This window comes from Vicia villosa, linkage group LG3 (genome assembly GCF_029867415.1).
Source record: "Vicia villosa cultivar HV-30 ecotype Madison, WI linkage group LG3, Vvil1.0, whole genome shotgun sequence".
Lineage (NCBI taxonomy): Eukaryota > Viridiplantae > Streptophyta > Magnoliopsida > Fabales > Fabaceae > Vicia > Vicia villosa.
Genome location: NC_081182.1, coordinates 41,617,815 through 41,639,263, shown reverse-complemented (window position 1 = coordinate 41,639,263; position 21,449 = coordinate 41,617,815). Strand labels below are relative to the sequence as shown.

General features: G+C 33.2%; 1 protein-coding gene and 2 pseudogenes across 1 annotated transcript; 1 reads left to right on the top strand and 2 right to left on the bottom strand.

The window, feature by feature from the left end:
• Positions 1 to 8,877: 8,877 nt before the first annotated feature.
• On the top strand, positions 8,878 to 9,329 carry LOC131661136 (calcium-binding protein KRP1-like). The gene has a single exon (XM_058930567.1). The coding sequence runs from the start codon at positions 8,948 to 8,950 to the stop codon at positions 9,293 to 9,295; it is 348 nt and encodes a 115-aa protein (XP_058786550.1). The 5' UTR covers positions 8,878 to 8,947; the 3' UTR covers positions 9,296 to 9,329.
• An 834-nt stretch (positions 9,330 to 10,163) lies between these two features.
• LOC131661135 (OVARIAN TUMOR DOMAIN-containing deubiquitinating enzyme 1-like) lies at positions 10,164 to 12,892 on the bottom strand (annotated as a pseudogene).
• A 175-nt stretch (positions 12,893 to 13,067) lies between these two features.
• LOC131661134 (pentatricopeptide repeat-containing protein At1g10270-like) lies at positions 13,068 to 17,646 on the bottom strand (annotated as a pseudogene).
• Positions 17,647 to 21,449: the final 3,803 nt, after the last annotated feature.

Genomic DNA, 21,449 nt, shown 5'->3' with positions numbered 1-21,449 from the left:
TCAGTGCACATTTACTGCTTTTTTATTGCTTTGATTTACTTTAAAGCCCTTAATTTCAGTGTTATTTTTACTTTAAAGTCACTGTTGCATTTAATACAAACCAGATACACATAATATAACAAAATAAAGCAATTAGTCCTGGAGTATTCTAGTTGATTCCGCAAAAGTAACCTTTAAAAAGGAAACTAGCGCTTGTTTACCATTTTTCTGGGTAAACACAACCTCACCTCTATCCTTCGTTAGGAATCTAGACACAAACACATAGGTTAGTCTGAATGTATGAGTTCGATCGACAGTGTTTTATGGTGAACAGTATTACTTTCTAAGTGATCCGGTAGATGTTGTTTTTTTGTTTTTTTTTATTTTATTTTTAGATGTTCACATGATTAATTGTGTTGATTTCAATAATACAACAAATGTTATTAAAATAACTTTATTAATAATAGACAGTTGAACAGTTACATGAATTAAAATACTGTAAATAAGGGTAAATTAGTGAAAAAAATAAAATAAATATCATACTGATATTCTAAGTCTATGTTTGACATTATTCAAAAGTCACGGTATAAGAACGGTAAGGAGGAGCTAACATTATTAGCTTTGAAATATCACAGTGCAAAGGACTTCGAACGTGAGGTGACTGTGATTGCTTACCAAACACACTAAAGGGATAAATAATTTGAGATAAATAAAAATAAGAAATATGACATATTTTAAGACGATGTAATAAAAGTTTCTAATTTGTTATAAAAAGATCCGATAACTAAGAAAAGCATCTCTCACTAGCATTTCTCTACAATTAGATCAAATAAATTATCATACTTTACCTATTTCATATAAAAGTTATACTGCCTCTGTTCCATAATGAGTTATTCATTTAGAATAAAATAGTGTCCAAATATTAGTGATTTATTTTATTTTTCAATACACTTTTTCTAATTATACCCTCTAATTAATAAAAAATTTATCATTCCCAATATATGATAAGAGTACTATAGTAAAAATATTATTCTCTCTTATTTTTATACATTTTTTTTTAATTTGTATAAAATGTTGAGTTAGGTCAATCATTGCAGGACAGGGGAGAGAACAATAAGTATAGGTATCATTTTTGCTTGTGGTGTCCTGATCTCATAGTATTTAGAGAAATAATATGTTTACACTTCTTTTGATAACTACACCGTATATTTGGAATTGTGCAAATACTTTTTCCTTTTATTTAATATTTTTATACAAATTGAAATTTGTGCCAAGTTGAAAATGAAGTTGGAAAAGATACAGCGTACGTTACGGTGTCGTAAATTTGGTGTAGATATAGTATTCCTCTAGGATTTACCAACCTATACACTCATGTATTAAACCATATAAAAGGTTAGAGGAATGTTATTTTTACACGGATTGTTACATTTACACCGTACATATGTACGCTTTTGTTTTTTTATAATGTTTAATAATAATTTTTTGTTTTTTCTTACACAAACCAACACATACTAATGATGTATTTTATACAGTGTAACTACAAGGTGTTTGATTTTGGGTGTCAAAATAGCAAGGCTCAAAAGGTTATTAGGAATGCTATAAATTGTAACACCGTATATGTTATACCGTAGCTGTAAGCTTCATTTTAAAAGAGGCACGAATTTCTATACACAAAAATAATAAATTAAAGCAAAAAGTTTATTATATAGTAGGTTAATACGATGTATATGTAATGTCATAATAGCATTTCTCAAAAAGTTATAATTATGCTATTCTTACACTGCATTTCTTATACAATGTAACCACACCGTAGATAACAACACAAAATAGATTGCACTGAAATCAAACTAAAATAAATTAATAAAAGAAATTAAAACTAGCACATTTTTTTGATACATAAATACGGTGTAGATGTAAAAACTATTATAAGCATATCTTTTCTCAAAAAGTTAAAGCAAATTCTTATCTACCCTTTGAAAAAATAGAATAATATTATCCAACTTAGTTGTCAAACATTGAAATATAAATTTGTCCATTGTATTATATTAGTAGTATTAAATGTTATTATATAGTTGTAAATATATCCCAATTACATAAAATATAAGTTAATTGTTGTAATATGTCTTATACCCTCAAGTGAGAAAATAGAAAGAAAAATATTGATATTTTGGTACAAACAATTTATTGAACTTGTTCGCGAATCCAATTGTTAATGGGTTATATCTTGAGACCGCTAATGTTTTGTTAGTTATATATATATATATATATATATATATATATATATATATATATATATATATATATATATATATATATATATATATATATATATATATATATATATATATATATAGAGAGAGAGAGAGAGAGAGAGAGAGAGAGAGAAACAATTGGATTCGCGAACAAGTTCAATAAACAATTTGATCCCTCATATATATATATATATATATATATATATATATATATATATATATATATATTTCTCTCCTTTGTTAGGAACATAGTATCATAAGTTAGAAATCTTAGAGAGAAACAAATGGTAACATGCTTAGAATTATATTCTTGGAATTTGACAGCTTTTTGGAGAGACCTAGAAGGATCATACAATACTACTTATCACTCTGGATCTGTGTGATTTAATATATTGAGAGTTGGAGAAAATGGAAAACACTTGGGTACAAAATAGGGTTTGTTCTTGAGAACTTCGAAGGCTATTTTGTTGCAACTCATTTGTAATTTCTTGTAAGAACTTTTGAAGTATAGTGAATTAGAGAGTTGCTTTCTCCCTCAGACGTAGTTAAATTTTATCAAAATAGAGAAACAAATATTTTGTTTTCTCACCTACTTTTTTATTGCTTGAGGCCATTTTTCTGATTGCCACAGTTATTTGTTCCCACGCATCAAATTTCTTGATGTGAATTAAATCTTAGATTTTCACAACAAGTTGTGTCCACCGTGAGAAAAAGGGGTTAAGTCTACAAGTGAGCACCATAAGTTCCAAATGGGACATCGAATAGTTTTTTGGAGACAACGACTTCGGATTATGGAAGGTGGGGAAGCAAGCAATACACATTCAACAAAAGTATGCAAAAGCATTGAAGGGAGAGCATTGCCTTACACAAGCTGAGAAGACCGAGATAGTGGATAAGATCGAAAGTGTCATTATCGTGTGTCTCGGAGATAAAGTATTAAGGGAAGTCACAAGAGAGAGGATCGTGGAAGATGTGGGTCAAACTTGAATCATTATATATGACATAGTCATTGTCTCACAGGTTGTGTCTGAAACAACAAATTTATTCATTTTTTATAAATGAGATTAAGTTTATTGTGTACTTATCCTCATCTTTAATTTTCACATCTATATTTTTGCAAATCATCAATAAATTTATATATTTATTCTTTCTATATAGATGAGAATAAATCTATTATGTACTTATCCTCATCTTCAATTTTCACATCTATATTTTTTCAAATCATCAATAGATTTACATTTTTGCAATCTCATATAACACTTATTTTTTCCACTCATATAATACATACAATTAATGATCTTTAACCAGTGCCTTGGTTCGCATTGCCCTAAATATTTCCATAACATATTAAATGAACAAATTAGTATTTTTATTAAATAAATAATAAATAACATTTATTAAACATTTATATCAAATAAATATTTAAGTATTAAACATTTAATACCGAACGCAGGACCGTTAAGTAGGAAGAGATCCTCGCCATCTCATCCAAGTGTTCTTGGGTTAAGTGGCACAATTTATTGATGTGTAGGTGGCTTTTTTTTATTGTAAGCAATATTTATTTTTATTAAATAGGGATTTTTATTAAATAGGGATTTTTATTATAAGTATAAAAATCAATATTTTTAATATAAATAATAAATATTTTTTAAAATTATTTTATTAGAAAAGTATTAAATTTAAAATTTCTGAATGTTTTAGTTGCTAATAAAAATTTTCAAAAATTGCCAATATATTTTTGGTTGTTTTCATATAAATACCGGAATTTTCAAAATTACTAGTATTTCTTCACCAGCAATTCTAGTACTTCCGATGAAAACCCAGATTTTCCTTAAAAATGCAGAAAAAATCATACCTGAAGATTTTGAATTTTACAGCCTAATAAAAGTGAATTTTTTTCTTAAATATAAATTTTTCTGAATAAATAATAAAAAAAATACTTTTGTCATTAAAAAAATATGTGGAGTGTCGATATAAATGGAGGACTCAAGATGTCAACCCCCGAGTTATATCTGTCACCCATGAATTTAATGAAAATACTATTATAATCCTACACAAAAATTTCACCATTTTCACAAATTCCCGTTTCCAAATCGCAAATTTGAATATTTTTGGGCGATATCGGAAATTTGGATAGCATATCGAAAATATTAAGTAGAATACCGAAAATTTTCCATTCATATAAAAAAAATTAGAATTTCCAGGAGATTTTCACAGAAATTTCATAAATTCAGGTAAATCTTACCGAAAATTATGAAATTTCTGGCAGTTCAATTTTTTTTAAAAAAATACCAGAAATTTCAAAATTTTCGGTACTTTCTTCCTTGCTATTTTTTGGTTTTTTCTATTTTTCAATGAGAACCAGAGAAAAGGACAACACCATTGCCGACAGGACCACTGATAGAGCGGCAGCTTCCGCTAAAGTTGATGAGGTAGAAGCTTCCTAATTGCAGGCTGGACGACATGTTTCAATCGGTTCTCACCAGAAACGGATGGCTGAGCAGGTGCAGGGGAATTTCCGTGCATCCGACGCCAAGTTGCTAGAGTTTCTACTATTATGGAGGAACGTGCTCCTGTGGATGAGGTGCAGGCTGAGCAGGGCCTTGTTGCTATTAAGGAGGTACATGTTTTTGTTGATGTAGAGGAGGTACCTGTTATGGGTGAGTAGGTTCCTGTTGTTGCAGAGGAGATACTTGTTGCAACTAAGCGGGCTCCTATTGGTGATGAGGAGGTATTTGTTGCGGCTGAACAGGTTCTTGTCGGTGAGGATGCTACTCATACAAATACAGAGGCCACATATTGTGCTTTTACAGAGGCATCTGTTCACACAGATGGAACCTTCCTAGAAGGACCTAGTGACCAATTTGTGCTCATAGTGTATTCTGACCATGTCACATACAGAGTATAGCATGGAGAGGTATATATGTTATATTTTTATTCTCAAAATAATTATTTTGGTTAAATATGTTTTTAGTCCCTATAAAATTAACACTTTTGATTTTTAGTCCCTATAAAATTACTTTTGCACGCAGTTTTAGTCCCTCTACCTAAAGTCAATCTTTTTTATAGGGACTAAAAGTCAAAATTGAGATATTTATAGGGACCAACAACATATTTAACCCTAATTATTTTGGTTCAGTGATGTGCTGGAAGTTTATTGATTTTTTTTGTTTCCTACAAGAGCGTTTGTCGCAGAAGGTCGCATCCTACCGGTCGAAGTTGAAGAACTTCCCCCTGAGTCTGATGCTTGAGTAGGTCATGCACATTGTTTCAAATTTCAGTATGTTGTAGTTCGTCAATTGCTCATTGACCATGCTCTGCGCCTCCCTTCTGTCTGTTTTTGTTGCGCCATGGCACTCAGAGGCATGTTCCTTTAATCTTTCATTTGGGGTGATGAATATCACTTTGGGTGGTGTCTCCTCATTGTTTCATCTCCCCATTAGTGGTAGATTCTTTATTGGTCCTGTCATTAACCAGACGACATTGTTAATCCAAGTTGTATAGAATTTGTAAGTCCTTGATGATGTCGTGCTAGCAGAGTTTGAGGCTAATAGGGGACTTTAACCTCGAATATCTTGGCGGCGGGAGGGGTACCAGGAGCATGTGGAGGCAGAGAGGTGTTATGTTTCCGCTAGGGTGTACATGCTACATCTGATGGCATGTACTCTCTTTGCGAATAAGTTAGGTGTTTACATTGATGTCTAATACATGTGGTTATTTAATAGCCTAGAGACTCTGTTTTGGAGAGTAGTCGCCTTAACCATGCTCTATACGACACATGGAGTTGCGATTGTGCCTTAGACCAAACAACTTGCTGGTTATTTGAGTCTATTCCAGGTATACAAGTTTTTCTTAATTGTTTTTATTTAATTGTTGCTTGTGAAATTAATTAGTTTTATTTCTCCAGTGCTAGATATACGAGCATTTCTCCAGCATCTATGCTAGGAGAGTGCAGTGTGCCACAGCAGACGCTCCACGGGCAAGGAGATGGAACGTCAAGTAGGTGATTTCTGGTGGTGTTGTGGGGTACCGAAGGAGGATGGTTGCTCTGATAGTAGATGATGTCGTCTGGACACCATACACAGTTCATCGGGTCCATCGTGCATTCGATGATGATGCATTATATTCAGGGCATATGAGGTGGGAGATCTCGGTTGCTAGACACTCGCCTGAGTGGTGTCCGTGACAGTATGTTATGTCCGACGCATCCCTCGACCAGTTCTGGAGGCTCTAGAAGGGGGCATTGATAGATGGTTTCAAAGCCACATCATCAATTTTTCCCGTAAGATTATATCTAAGGCAGTGGGGGTTCAACACTCTTTGCGGTGTGAGGAAGGTTACCTAAAGTGGTATATCACTATATCACATCATTGCCTCGTACCACCTGTTGCAGGGTCTTCAGATGCTGGGGGCCATTTGTTGCTAGGGTTTATGATCCTGAGGTACCGGATGACGAAGTACCTCCACTACCACCTCCACGAGGCTCAGATGACCAGGAGCGTCTCTAGATGATTGTTGTTATTGTGGATAACCTCATGGTTTTGGCGAACCTGGATGATGAGGTTTTTACAGGACATGGCCCGTGGGGGGCCTATTTAGCTTTTTGATTTGATAGTTGTATATTATGTATATTTTGTGACTCAGTACTTTTACTGCATAATCTCACAATACTTTTATTGCATAATCTTTAGGCGATTACATGTTTCAATTCGAAGATGAATATAACATAAGACAATATAAATTTGTCGGTGAAATCACAACTCTACAAAACTATCGGTAAAATTCTGATTGTCAAAAAATTTTGACTCAATACACTACCGAAAATTTCACCTTTCAACTAAATTTCCAGAATGTTAAATTTTAAAATTTCCAAAAAATTTTGTAATGTACAGAAAATTTCAAATAAACTATTGAAAATCTTGTTGATACCAAAAAATTTTATCTTGATATCAGAAATTTTGTTCAAAAATAGTTTTTTTAGAATGAATAATTTCGATATTAAAAAAAGTTAAAAGTGTCCGATATAATTTTAAAGGTGGCATCTTGAATCCTCGTATCAATAGGGGTTGGAGGTTTTTTTTTTTGTTTTTTTTTTTTTAATTTTTATAAGCAGGGGTTGGAGGTTAAATCTTCCTAAATTTCTATTGGGTCCTTTGTGCCCCATATGTCTCGTTTGGTACAACAACGAAAAGAAGACAAATAATCTAATATAAATAAAAAGCAGTATATGAAAAAGTGGAAATATTAATTTGTCATTATCTCTACTTTAAATTATAAGGCTTTTTAAATAATTATCAATTACTCAAAAAATAATAAAATATTAATATTACTTTTTAATTTTATTATTAGATATTTAGTACTTTTTCTACATGATTATTAACACAAGAAGTACTATTTATAGAAAGTAACAAAAATTGATGCTTTCTATAAAAAAAAATGCTTATGACATGAGTAACTTGTTGGTAATTAATAAACAAATAGTCATGCTAACTTAGCATTTCTCATAAATAAATGATTATTTCCGACAAATAAATAATAAGTTATTGTACATTTTTCACATATATTCACAATTTTTACGATAATGAGATATTTCTGTCTCACTTTTGTTAGTAATACACATGTCGTACCCGTAAAAAACGGGGTAAAATATATAAAAACACGGGGTGAAATAGGACTAATATTCTCTTCGGCCCAAATTAGTTACTCATTTAGAATAAAATGATGTCTTAAATTAAATGATCCATTTTTATTTTCAATATAATTTTTCCAATTCTACTATTTAATTAATACAAAATTTATCATTCTCAATACATGATAATATGGTACTATACTAAAAACACTATTTTCTCCCTTACTTTTATACATTTTTCTTAATCTGTATGAAATGGTGGATTGTGTCACTCATTATAGGACAGAAAGAGTATATTAGAAGGTGTGAGTCTAAAATTTTGATCCATAATAGAAAAATAAGAGTAAAATTTTCAACCCTAATGAGAGTGAGGTGAGCAAGACAAAATCATCCTATCCTATTATCATAAGCATTTATTTATGTTAATGAGTTATGAAATTGGTCATATTCAATGTTCACTTTTTCATCAAATATAAATTAAGAAAAACATTATTCACATTTAAACATCAAGAGTTAATTTCTAAAGTGTAAGGTCAATCATTTATTTGGAATGAAACTTGATAGAGTTAGCCTAGTGGGAGGGTGTTTGGGTCTTAAGGATTTGCTCCCCTTGAGATCCTGAGCTTGAAGGAGTCTGGGACCAATTTTCAGAGGCTACGTGAGATAGTAATACTTTCGGGTGAATCAGTCGGTACAGAAGGAAGGAGACCACTCTATAAATTATTAATTAATTATAACCTATATGGAAAACATTGATGACTTGGAAAGGAAAATGAAAATCCCATGATTGATTGATTATGACCAATTTGTACCTTGAAAACCGGCAAGTCACACTCACATTATAGAACTTCCCACGCACCTTCCAAGAATTAGACAAAAAAAGTCACTAAATGTCACATTTGTGCCTACCCTAGCCTAGCCAGAACCTTAAATTTTACTCCTTCCTCAAACATTTGGAGTTCATTTGTTTTATTCCTCATCCAACTCTATATATAGTAGATACACTCGCCACAACAAATCATTGTCCTCATTATACAACACTAATTTTTGTTTTCTCTTTTGCATAAACTATAGGAGTTAAGCAATAATGGCAAGTTCCAAGAAGAATGGTGGGTCAGTTGTTTTTGAGGATTTCTTCCCTTCAATGATGGAGAAGTTAGGAAGTGAAGGGTTTATGAAAGAGTTGGCAAATGGTTTCAATGTGTTGATGGATAGAGAGAAGAAATTGATAACATTTGAGAGCTTGAAGAAGAACTCGGCATTGCTTGGGTTAGAAGGTATGAGGGATGATGAGATTAGTTGCATGTTAAGAGAAGGTGATATGGATGGAGATGGAGCTCTTAGTGAGATGGAGTTCTGCACTCTAATGTTTAGGTTGAGTCCTTCTTTGATGAATGATTCTAAGCAACTTTTGGGAGAAGTTATTTTCACTTGAAATTAATGACTTTTTTTTGCTTTTGTTAATTAATATCTTAGATATTAGTTTCCTTTTAAGCATGTTTTAGTTTTGTGTTTCTGTGTGTATTTCTAGTTTGATTGTTGAAATTCGAAAGAAAAATGTTTATTTAAGTTTTTAGTTCCTTATATTTATTTATATTTATTTAAGCTTTCATTTTAATCGCGATATGACTAACAAAATATCATTGTGTATACTTTTGGCCCTTTCAAAAATCAAACCAAACAAGCACTAAGTTGTACTAAGACTATTTACAATGGAGGTGTTGAATTTTTTTTTCAATAGTTGAATTGGTATAATGGTGTGTTGAATCATATGTTGAAAGTGATGTGGATTATTTAGTGTTGAAAACATTCAATATGTTGAATGAGAAATTAGTGGGGGCCACATAATATTTTTGGCAAATTATTATTGGTTGTTGTGGGTGTTTATATTTTTATTTCATGATAATTATTTAATGTCATTTATTTTATAGTAAATAAATTTTTTATTTATTTTTATTTTCACCAAAATTCATCATTTTTTTTGTCTATAAATAGAGACTTGGTTCATTTGATTTGGACACACCAAAAAATTCCACTTTTTTCTCTCTAATTTTTCTATTTGACCTTCAACTCTTGTAAATAAATTATTTAAATCTTAATTATTTTAATTTAATTTCAATTGATAATAATATTAATATATAATTAATTTTAATATATAATCATAAAACAAAAATATAAAAGAAAATAAGAATATGAAATAAAAGTAGTGGGGTAGGGTGTTGAATTTTATTAAACAAAACTATTGTAGTGAATAAAAGTTGAATGTGTGTTGAATTATTAGGTGGAAGAGAGAGAAGATGATGTGGAGTATAAAAAGTGAAAAAGTAGAATGTTGAATTTGGAAACCATTGTAAATAGTCTAATACACTAGGTTTTTAAACTCTTGAGTAACCTCATAAAACGTCTGCATCCTCACTTTGGATAGAGGATATCATAGTAACCAAGACGGTATAGCAATGTGATGAAGGGATTCTTCTTTTCGGAGCTACTACTAGAAATTGGGAGATCACCAGCAGCCGGAATGAAATCATGATGACTTACACTTACATTGACACCACCAGTATTGCATGAGCTGCAGTCGAGGTACGGGTGGGAACGCCCAATGCATCTGAAAGGGCAGTAATGTGCACACGGTCGCTCTCTTCTCCCATTGGTTCAACAGCTGATTTGCAAAACTGAACCACAACAACATGAAAGAGACGGAGAATATTAAAATCAGATGACTAACGCCAAGTTTACAAGCAACTTATGAAAGGATGGAAAAAATTCTTATCATTAAAACCAACCTGCTCAACTGTTGTATTGGTTAAGCCCATTATGGAAGGTTCGAAAAATTCAGAGCGGTTTTGTATTGCAGCAGACATAACAAATCTGAAGAACATAACAGTGAGATAGTAAAAGGTAAATTTATATCCTTAGAGGAGAAAAGTAATTGTATGTAAACTTATTAACCTCTGGAAATACCTCTAGAGATTTAAAACTAGTATATCAGCCTAGGTACCAGATGTCGAGTTTATAGCATTTAAAAAGAAAAATTAAACAATGTATTCTTGGCTTTGTTTATACTTTCACGAACTCAGAAAAGAACTATAAGGGAGAAAACTTCCCAAATTCTTTCCTTAAATAGAAAACTTTATACAGAATTAAGATTGAATTGAATGCAGCCTATATTTTTCTATTGTATGATTTCCCAACTTATTTGAAAAATCGCCCCATAACATAGCTCTGATCAGCCAATTTCTTATGTTCCATAGCTCCATATCGTTACATAAAGAGGCCTAAACTTTGTAGCTACTCTAGTTGTTGGTTTTCTATATGATATCACAATAACCCCGCCTTAAAGTTAACATCCTTTATTATCATCGCAGCTTAGAGCATAAACATTTATCATGTTCTATAAGCTATTTCAATTACAACAACAACCAAGCCTTATATCACTAAGTGGGTTTGCTACATAGATCAACTTTTGCCATAATGTTCTATTTAAGACCATGCTTCTATCCAAATCATTAATCTCGAGATCTTTCTTAATAACTTCTCTTATAGTTTTTCTACGTCTTTCTCTACCTCTAGTTGTTTGACTTCTCTCCATCTGATCTACTCTATCATAGAATGTTTTCATATAAACTATAAGCTATTTTCATAAACTATCTTGATAACTTGTGAAAACAACTTTTGAATAAGGTTTGCCAAACAGTTTCGCAAAACTTACACCGTCAATCAACCAATCCTTAATTCTAGATAATCAAGCAAACCAATTTCAAAGAATTAGCATTTAGCCTTACCTTGTCCCCCACATACGGAAGTTTCTTGGCTTCATCTCATGAATAGAAGATGTCTGCTGCATTACATCTTCATCCTCAAAATCATTCCACCCACAACCTGGACCATCCTCATACACCACTTCCCCTTCATCCAAAACCGGTTCTTTATTCCGCATTTTTTCCTCTTAAACTAATCCAACTTTTTTCAGAACAAACAACAATCAAACTAATCAACACTGCCAAAGATAACAATAAATCCTCATAGTTGACCGAATCATAAAATTGCGTTGGAATCACAGCATAAGAGAATGAATAACAAAATCAATTAGAAATTCTTGATAAAGAACATTCACAGCATATAATAGCATTTCTAGCTCAATATTGTGAGAAAAAATGAGGCGGAAAATCCAAATCAAAAAACAAAATTCGTAGGGTTTAGAATCAAATTATTGATTGTTTCATCGATCATTTGCATTGAGAAAGAAAATGGAACGCGAACTGGGGAACTTTACCTTGCGCAAGTTGAAGATTGAAATCAGTGAGTAAGGTGCAAGAGCGGCAAGAGTGAACATGAGCTGAGTGAGGTGCAAGAGCGGCACGAGTGAAGATTCAAATTTATCGAAAGATTTATTGGGTTCATCGAAAGAAACTGCTTTGACCAAAGGTAGAGAATAGAGACTCAACAAATTTATAAGTAGCTGATCCAGGACTATCAATATCCTCTTGTCATTTTCATGAATACTACATAAATTAGTTGACAGTGGCATCTTCTCCATCATCGGAAGACCTAATTTTCAATGGTACTGGTATCTGCCTGCTGGGAGCCCAATACTACTGGAGACTGATACCTGTCCTTAGAATCAAATTTTAGAGACTTAAGTTCATTTTCAAGCAAATCAATTTCAGATTCAGTCATCTCCAATACCTTTGATATGTCAGCTTTCCATATCAGCAATGTTTTAATTGCATTGGACCTAACTAAACAATTGAAGAGCCCAAATTATTCAAGGAGTAAATATCCAATCTATCAAAGCTAAGATAAAACTTCTGCAAGTGATTCTGGAACGCAGGAGCACGTGAATCACTCAAATTACTTAAATCAATGTCTGCATATGCAGTTTTCCTCAATAGTTTATCATACATGCCTGCAACAAGGTTGAAGTTAGGTTTTGGCATAAAATAGTATATGCAAGGTAAACACAAGCAGTACACACACAATACATCACTTACCATGACGCTACGACTGAAGGAGAAATCACAATTACCTTTTATTCTGTTACACTAGTAGAATTTTCATGCAAGTCAAACATACGGATGAAGTTTCAATTAGTGTCAGGCATTGTACAAGAAACAAATAGATGGAATTCATGCAAGTTAAAGATAAAGGTTGGTAAAAAATTGAATAACTGCGGATACTATTCTATTCTTAAAACCGCTGATTTCGTGTAAGCCAAATATCAAATCGAAGTCCACCACTTCGCATCAAATTCATAATAGAACCAAATTTGATCAAAATGAATATACCTTTTTCAAGAAGCTTATCATCTACTATCTTTGCCATCTGCGTTGAATGACATAGGTATGAGATAAATCACAACAAATAGCAACACCATTACTATAGTCAAAGCTTAGAAAACCACGAGAATGTATAAGGATTTGAATGCAAAGCTTGTGAAAATGCTCATAATGTCTACTGCCAAGTCCAAACACGGCATGATGAAGATTCCTAAGTGAATCTTTTTCCCCTTGACTGAAATCACATTCACCCGATCAAGATACAAAGCAATACTAATAATTTCACTCTCAATATCAAAGCAACTAAAATCTATATCAAACTTACCTTCGAAAACCATTTATAGAATCTCGCCGCCGCACTATCAGTTGGCTGGCTCCCCATCACCATATCTACAACCACCCACCCCACCATAGATTATAATTATCAACAAATACAACATACAAAAAATGAATATAATTAATTTTTTTTAGCAAAAAAAGGTTTAAGGTACAGATATACACTTGGCTAAAAAAAGTCAGTGTCTCCTTTTTCAATTGTTCTTGTACTCATCGTCATCAGACGCATAATCATCCTGTTGTCAAAATTCAAAGCATAGATAAAATCCACATAAAAAACAAACCCATAAAATAGATAAATACCAATCAAAATTAGAGAAAGCAAGTTACAGTAACAGTACATAACTCTGAACTTGGCCTTGTCATAACGCGCTTTTGCCTCTTCTGCTATCGCCTGCAAAATTCAATTAAATTCAGGAGATGATCAAATAAAAATACAGATAATTACTCAATTAACTAGTTAACTAGTTTATTGGCCACATCACATGCAAGATCAGGCACTAGGAAAATAGCAGCAAATGTAACTGCTTCATGGCCTACTCACAAGTCACAGCATTACCATCAGAATTTTCACTTTCTCTACCACTAAATTGAGATGAGGAACTGGACTTGAGGAAACCCCTTAACAATAAAGGGTGCAGATGTTGGTGCTCGAGAGTCTGCAAAGAGATCATAAAGAATAACAAGACTCAGCAGCTAACCATGTCTTGTATTTGAATCCACCATATTTCCTTTCTATGATAAAAAACGAGGAAAGTTGTATGACCCTCCTATTTTTCCAGCGTAGTAAGTCAACCAAGCACACCCCACAGAGTGTTAGGTTCCAGCAAGATATCTGTTCAATTACTATACATTACTGGATAAATGAAGTTTCTACTCTTGTTTCCGACTTCTGCTAGTTAAAAAGATGACATGTTCAAAACAATTGTAAAACTGACTCAAACAACATAGACTACCACGGTAGTAGCACCCCATTCAAATCAGATAAACCACAATCAAATTGGCAAAATGTCAGCATCAGAACATGACAAGAAATTTATAAAAAGGAAATTGATAGATTGCTCAGAATAAGAAAAAAATAGGAGGAGAAAAGATCAAAATTTAATAACTTTACTACCAAAGAAGGTGGAAAATAGCACCAATTACATTCCAATGCCAAATTAAACTATTTAAACAGTTTATCAGAAAATTCAGTAACATTCTGTGATGTATTAAATATTAAGGTTTGGGTTACATGAATAAATTTAACTAAGTTGTCATACAACAAATGCAATACATGTCCCTGACCAAAAAATATAAAATTATTCCCATATAAACTCATAAATAACTAGTGATTCTGAACATCAGAAGTATAGATAAACTCTTCTCAAGATTCGAAGAGAACCAGCAACATTAAGGATTAGCTTGAACTTCAATGATCAGACTGCAACCTGTTCAGGAAATTCTAATTGCTGTTGATGTGACTCTTCAAAGTCAAGAGGGGTTCCTGATGATGGGAGATTTGATCCTGTAATCTGAGAAGATGTTCCCGAGGCTGCGTTATATGGCACTGATGCTTTAGCGGATGGAAGAGATGACCCTGACGTTGGAGGAGTTGGTCCTGACAGTGGATAATGTTGCCCTGACATTGGAGTAGTGAATCTTGATGGTGGATATGATTGCTCTACCCTTTGTTGGGCCCAGATGGTGATCCATATGGCTGATGTCCTGCCATTTGATGTGAATCTTCAAGTTGTGTATAAGGCTTTGAGGTTGTTTGAGGAGATACCTGTTGCATATGAGGAGTATATTGGTATTGAGGGTGGTGAGATTGCCCTGTTGAATTAGGAGAAGGTCCGGTGGCTGGCATTCGCAACCCATTAGTTGGAGGAGATGCTCCCCATGGATGATGATGATGATGCATTCCTATCATTTGAGAAGGCAGTGGTGGGAGTTGCTGCCCTGTCATTCGAGAAGGCGCTTGTGGATGTTGCTGCCCTGAATTTTGAGGTTGATATCCAGAGGAAAAGTGGTGGTTATGTGCTCCAGCCATTCGATTATCAAAGTGCGGTGGGGAATTTTGTACTTTCATTTGAGCAGGCAATCCAGAAGATTGATTAGGTGTCCCTGCCACTTGAGAAGGCGGTGTTTGGTATCGTTGATGTGCTGCCATTTGAGAAGGAAACTCAGAAGGCGGGTTGTGTGCTCCAGATGTTCGAGTATCGAAGCGTGGTAAGGAGTGTTGTGTTGCCATCTGCGTTGGATACCCAGAAGGTTGGTTATGTGTTCCTGCAACTTGAGAAGGCTGTGTTTGATATCGCTCAGGTGCTGCCATTTGAGATGGAAATTCAGACAGTGGGTTGTGCACTCCAGCCATCTTAGCAGAAGGCAGTGGTGGGCGCTGTTGTGAAAGCCCATAAGTTGGGCTATGTGTTCCAGACATTTGAGAAGGGGACTTTCCCGGTGGTGGACGGTATGTAGGTCGTGGACGAGGATTGTATCCAGCGCGGTTCATATCTAAGAGCCTCTCAATCTCCTCACCTCTCCCGTCATTTTTAAAAACATCAGTCACAAATTCACGCAAGGAAGAAGTTACCCCAATACCATACCTCATAACCTCATCCAATAATTCTCTGCTTTTATCCAACAAACCTTCATTACACAGCCCCTTGATCACAACCTCATAACAAGTGGGGTCAGGCTTAGGATCTTTTTCTCCCATTTTGCTCAAAATCTGAGCACACTCAACAGCTTTACCATTCTTAATCAATTCACCAAACACCCTGTTACCAAAGGTAGCAACCACCCTCAAACCAGCATCCACCATTTTGTTAAATATCCCCAAGGCTTCATCAATCCTATCCGCCTTCAAATACCCATCTATCAAAGTCGTGTGAGTAGGCACATCCGGGCTCAAAGACTTAGAGCACAGCTCTTGAAACAATGTTTCAGCTTCAGACAACATCCCATTCTCACAGTATCTAGAGATAATGTTACGATACCCAGCAACATCCATTATAAAAGGCTTAGAATTAGGTTTGGTTCCAACCTTCCTAAAAGTAGCAACAGCTTCATCAACCTTACCAAGCTTAAAGCACTCATTAACCATAACATTAAAAGTATCAGAATTAACCGCTTGAAAATTAGGCGGAGTGTGATTATCTAACATCTGATCAAACAATTCCCAAGCCTCCTTTTGCTTACCATGCTTAAGCAAAACCTCCAACAGAACATTACAAGTTGCCGGAATCATCCTAAACTGGCGATCCATTAACGACTTGTAAGAATCCATAGCCTCCTTATCTCTTCCCTGATTAAAAAACCAATCCATGTAAGTAGCATTCACAACCCCATCATAAACCAAACACCTTTCCTTGAGCTCATCAAAAAGCTCATTCGCTTTGTCCAAATTACCAAGCTCAAGAAAACCCAATATCATATTATTATAAACCAACGAATCAGCACCGTGTCCTTTGTTCAACATCTCACGCAAAAGATCAACAGCTTCATCAATGCGACCAACACCGATCAAACCTTTGGTAAGATGGCGAAACGTAACAGGGGAAGGACTAAAAGGTGCTTTGGCAATAATGTGGCGATAAATCTCAAGAGCCACATCGACACGGCCTTCATCGCAATGAGTATTGATTAAATTGTTATAAGAAACTATATTAGGAACAAGGTTAGATTGGTTGAAGAAGAACTGAAAAAGAGCAATAGCTTCATTGTACCTCTTGGCGCGATACATAGCTGCGATGATGGCGTTGCAAGTAAACACGGTCGGCCGAGTAGACGAGAATACTGAATGGCGAGCTACACCGGAGGCGGCGTCTAGGTCACCTGCGCGAATTAGCGATTGCACACGGTTGTGGAGGTTCAGTCGAGGTCCTACCAACGCCGACGTTGAATCGGGGAGGCGAGGAGCGTTAGGGTCGCGGGACTGATGTTGGTGAGGCGGAGGACGGATTGCGTTCAAGGGAGGCTCGATGCGAAGTCTACGCTTGCGACGGCGACGTTCGGCGGCTGCTTCTTCGGCTGAGGAAAAAGCGAACGAACGTACGGTGATGGAAATGGGAGGGACGGCGGATGAACGGAGAGAGCGGAGGAGAAGGCGGCATAACGACATGTTTTTGGGTGATGAATGGATTGAGAACTGTTACAGTTCTCTTCCTCATAAACCCTGTTTTTTTTTTTGTTAAACCCTTTATTCGTTACGAAAGGCTTTTGTTTTAATATTCACTTGAATGATTTTTCAAACAGCTTTTTTTTTAGTCTCTAGATAATTTTTTTTTAACACCCAGATAATATTCTAAAGAAAAATGCTTATTAGTAGAAAAAAAAGTAAAAACGACAAAAACAAGAATAAATCTCAATCATTCTTTATCATAAGTACCCCATAATTCTTATTAAAAAAGAAATTTAATTTATAATAAATTAAAAATTTTCCACTAAATTAATGACACGTCTACATTCTTGTGTTTCTTGTTCAAATTCTTTTGTATTAAATAGCATTACTCTATTCTAAAATAGTCTCAAAATGTTTTTTTAGGGAATATATAGTTTTAAATTTATATTTTTGACATTATATCTGTATTTTTAACCTGTATTAATTATTTATTTATTTTTACTTTTTATAGTTAGTTTTTTATTCCACTTTTATATTAATTGAAAGAGATTAATTAGAATAAACAACTTTACACTATCATCCAATTAAAATGAAACATATTAACACATAGGAAGAGAGAATTATAAAAAAAAAATAGTTATGAAAATAATTTAATTATAATTTATTTATTTTATTTTTAAATTCATATTTTTGTGCCAAAATTATTTATTATAATTAGATGATGGTGTTTTACTCATAGTATATTTCAATTAATCTCTAACTCTAATTGAAATTAATTGCTATCACTATTAGTGCAAAAAGAAATACACTATCAAATCCTCACAAGTACAAGCATTGATTGTATTACTTCACATTAAAATAAAAGTCAAATATCATCATACATTTAATATGTAATATTTATGATTAACTAATTTTATAAAATATTTTTATATTGTTAGTACATATCAACCATATAAAGTTAGTATAAAAAGATTTATAACATCAAATTATCCAACATCTATAATTAATTAACTATATAAAATATTTTTATACTGATTCAATTAAAAAATTCAGTGTTTTTGGTCGTTATTTAAAAGACTATCACATTAAACTAACTACTAGCACCGAGAAGCAATACAATGTTCTTTTGGTTTGCTTCTATGGGCCTTGTTTATGACAAAGGGAGAATTTTTTCGCCACTCTAGAACATTAACCTAGCACCCCAAATATTGTGATTTTATCAAACTAACCTTGTCAAATAAAAATTCATTTTGCTATTATCTTGTAATATTTTAAATTTTTTAAAAAGCTCTCAGTCATACTGGAATTTTTTTTTAAATATCAAATTTGTGACTAGTAAGTATATAATTTAACCGAATTTCTAAGTTTTTATCATATTTTAAAAAAAAATCATGTATTTTTGTCGGCTTTTTAGAAATGTTCAGTAAAATTCATGTTTGTCATGCATTTTTATCAGATATTTTAAAATTTTCAAAAAAAATGCATATTATATACCAGATATTTTAAAAAAATCGGCAAAAATACATATTTTCAACCAAATATTTTGGAAAAAACGCATGCAGTTATTGGATATTTTGGAAAAATTGGTAAAAATACATGCATTTATATCGATTACCTTGAAAAAATCGGTAGTTGAAAATGTTGCTTATGCTAACCGGATATTTCAAAAAATTAGGGAAAACCATGATAATTTCTGGTTTTTTTAAAAATATGATAGTTCATATTTCATCGTTTTTTAGTATTTGTATAGAGAACCAGAGGATCGGACGGATGATTGCTTCTACGCATCTGTTTACCGTGAAATTTAATAAACAACTGCTAGTCTTCCAAAAGGTTACTTGCATAATCGACTAGATGATCCTATGACATATGTGTATGAAGTTTTTTGGAGTTTGTATGATTTGTGTAAAAAGATAAAGATTTTGACGTAGGCGAAATCTTGAAAATAAAGTAAAGGTGCGGAAACGGTAAAAAGCTTCGATAGTGGTCGAAGTTAAAAAACAAAAAGTAAATGTAGAAAAGTAATTTTAATGTAAAAGACTTTGTACTAAATGAAAATGGTGTTTTCATGCATACATTGCACTCAATCAAACTCGTTTCTCACTTCACACTGATACTTTGAGTATATTGAGTTTTGTAGTAAATTCAAGACTGAAATCTAACACTAAAATTTCTATTTATACTGAAATCTAAATAATTGTAACGAACGGTCCTTTCTCCAAAAGTTGACACGTCTTCGTTTGCATGTGTTTCGCCTTCTAACTTGCTTCCACGCGTTTTTTCAATGTAGATAAGGCCAAAAAGTAGTTATTTAGCCATACTCCGCATTCGAACTGACTTTATCGAAATGGTCTTTATTTTACTCTGAAAATTACTAAGTTTCAAACACTACTGCATGCATAGGAACTTCGACACATTCATTAAAACAATCATGTCGAAAAACTCTCCAATATAATCATTCAAATTCTACTAAGTTTTTCTTCAATCTTCTTCTTGATATGCTGAGATTTAAGGTATGTCGAAAAATCTCAGCTAACAAATTGTCTCCCAAAAATGTCACGTTCAATCAACCAAAGAAAGGGGCATTTATTGAACACTTTGATATTGTAATCAACACTATATTGACGTCATATGCATGTTCATCATGACCACTTTTCTCAAATCTCATTTCGAGACGTGCGAAGTTCAGAAAAGTAAATCATGGCTCCAATTTTCAAGGAGAACGTGGGCCATGTAAAAAACAACCGCTTGACTAAACCCCTTAGCAGGATACACGTGTCCCACGATTTAAATCCAAATGTCAATAAAGAAATTGAGCAGTTTCCTTATTTCTTCTATAAATTCTTAATTTTTTCTCATTTCTTTTTTTTCCTCCCTTTCAGCTTCTCATTTTTTTCAAATATTATGATTTTTATTCCAAAAAACACGAAAAACCAATTATTTTCTCCAATTCTTCTACCATTTTCACCATGGTTGCTTCCAAATCAAAGAACTCCAAAAATTCCAAGAGCTCAAAGGACTTTCTACATCATATTATTAAGATTTTAGGTTCACTTATCGCGGCAAAAAAATTGAGATTAAGCTATTGATTAACTTAACTCGCAAAAGCAAGAGCCGCCATCGAACTTTATTTTTTCCAAAGAAAAGGGAAAATATCGATGTATGATTTATTACATATTGTCTTCCTCATATAAGTTAAATTTAACGCCATACGAATGTATGGATCATTTTATTCTTACAAATTACACCTCTTTGATTTCATTGAATTGAGCGTTGAAGTGCTAACTTTGTAACACTACTACAAAATAGACCTTTTGTAACACCATATTACAATGATCTTTTTGTTAAGCATGGTAATAACTCTTTTTTGGATGCTTTTGTTTTGGTATTTACTAAAATACATTTCACTTCGGTCATAGTTAATAATCGTAGTGAAATGTACCTTGAGTGAAAGAGTTTGAATCCCAGCACCAATAATTTTCCATTTATCGTGAAAAAATGGGCTTGACCTTGTATATCACCACGGTTCTTATAAATAATTGGGGTGTAAGGTGCAATAATTTAATCATGTTTCGTATTATCAACTGTGTAGAAGGTCTTGCATATTTATATGTGTTTCGTATTATTAACTGTGTAAAAGGTCTTACATATTTATATATAAGCGAAATTATCTCTCGCTTCAATACATAACCGTCGTCTCTCTCAAAACAAAACCCTAACATCTCTCACACTCGTCTCTCACATATGGAAACCCCACACTCATGAAACAAACTAGTCTTCTTTGAAAGGTTACCTTTGTTGCATCAAATCTAAAGAAATGCCTAGCTTACCATTTCGTCTTCACAATAACTTATGTTTTAAAATTTGAT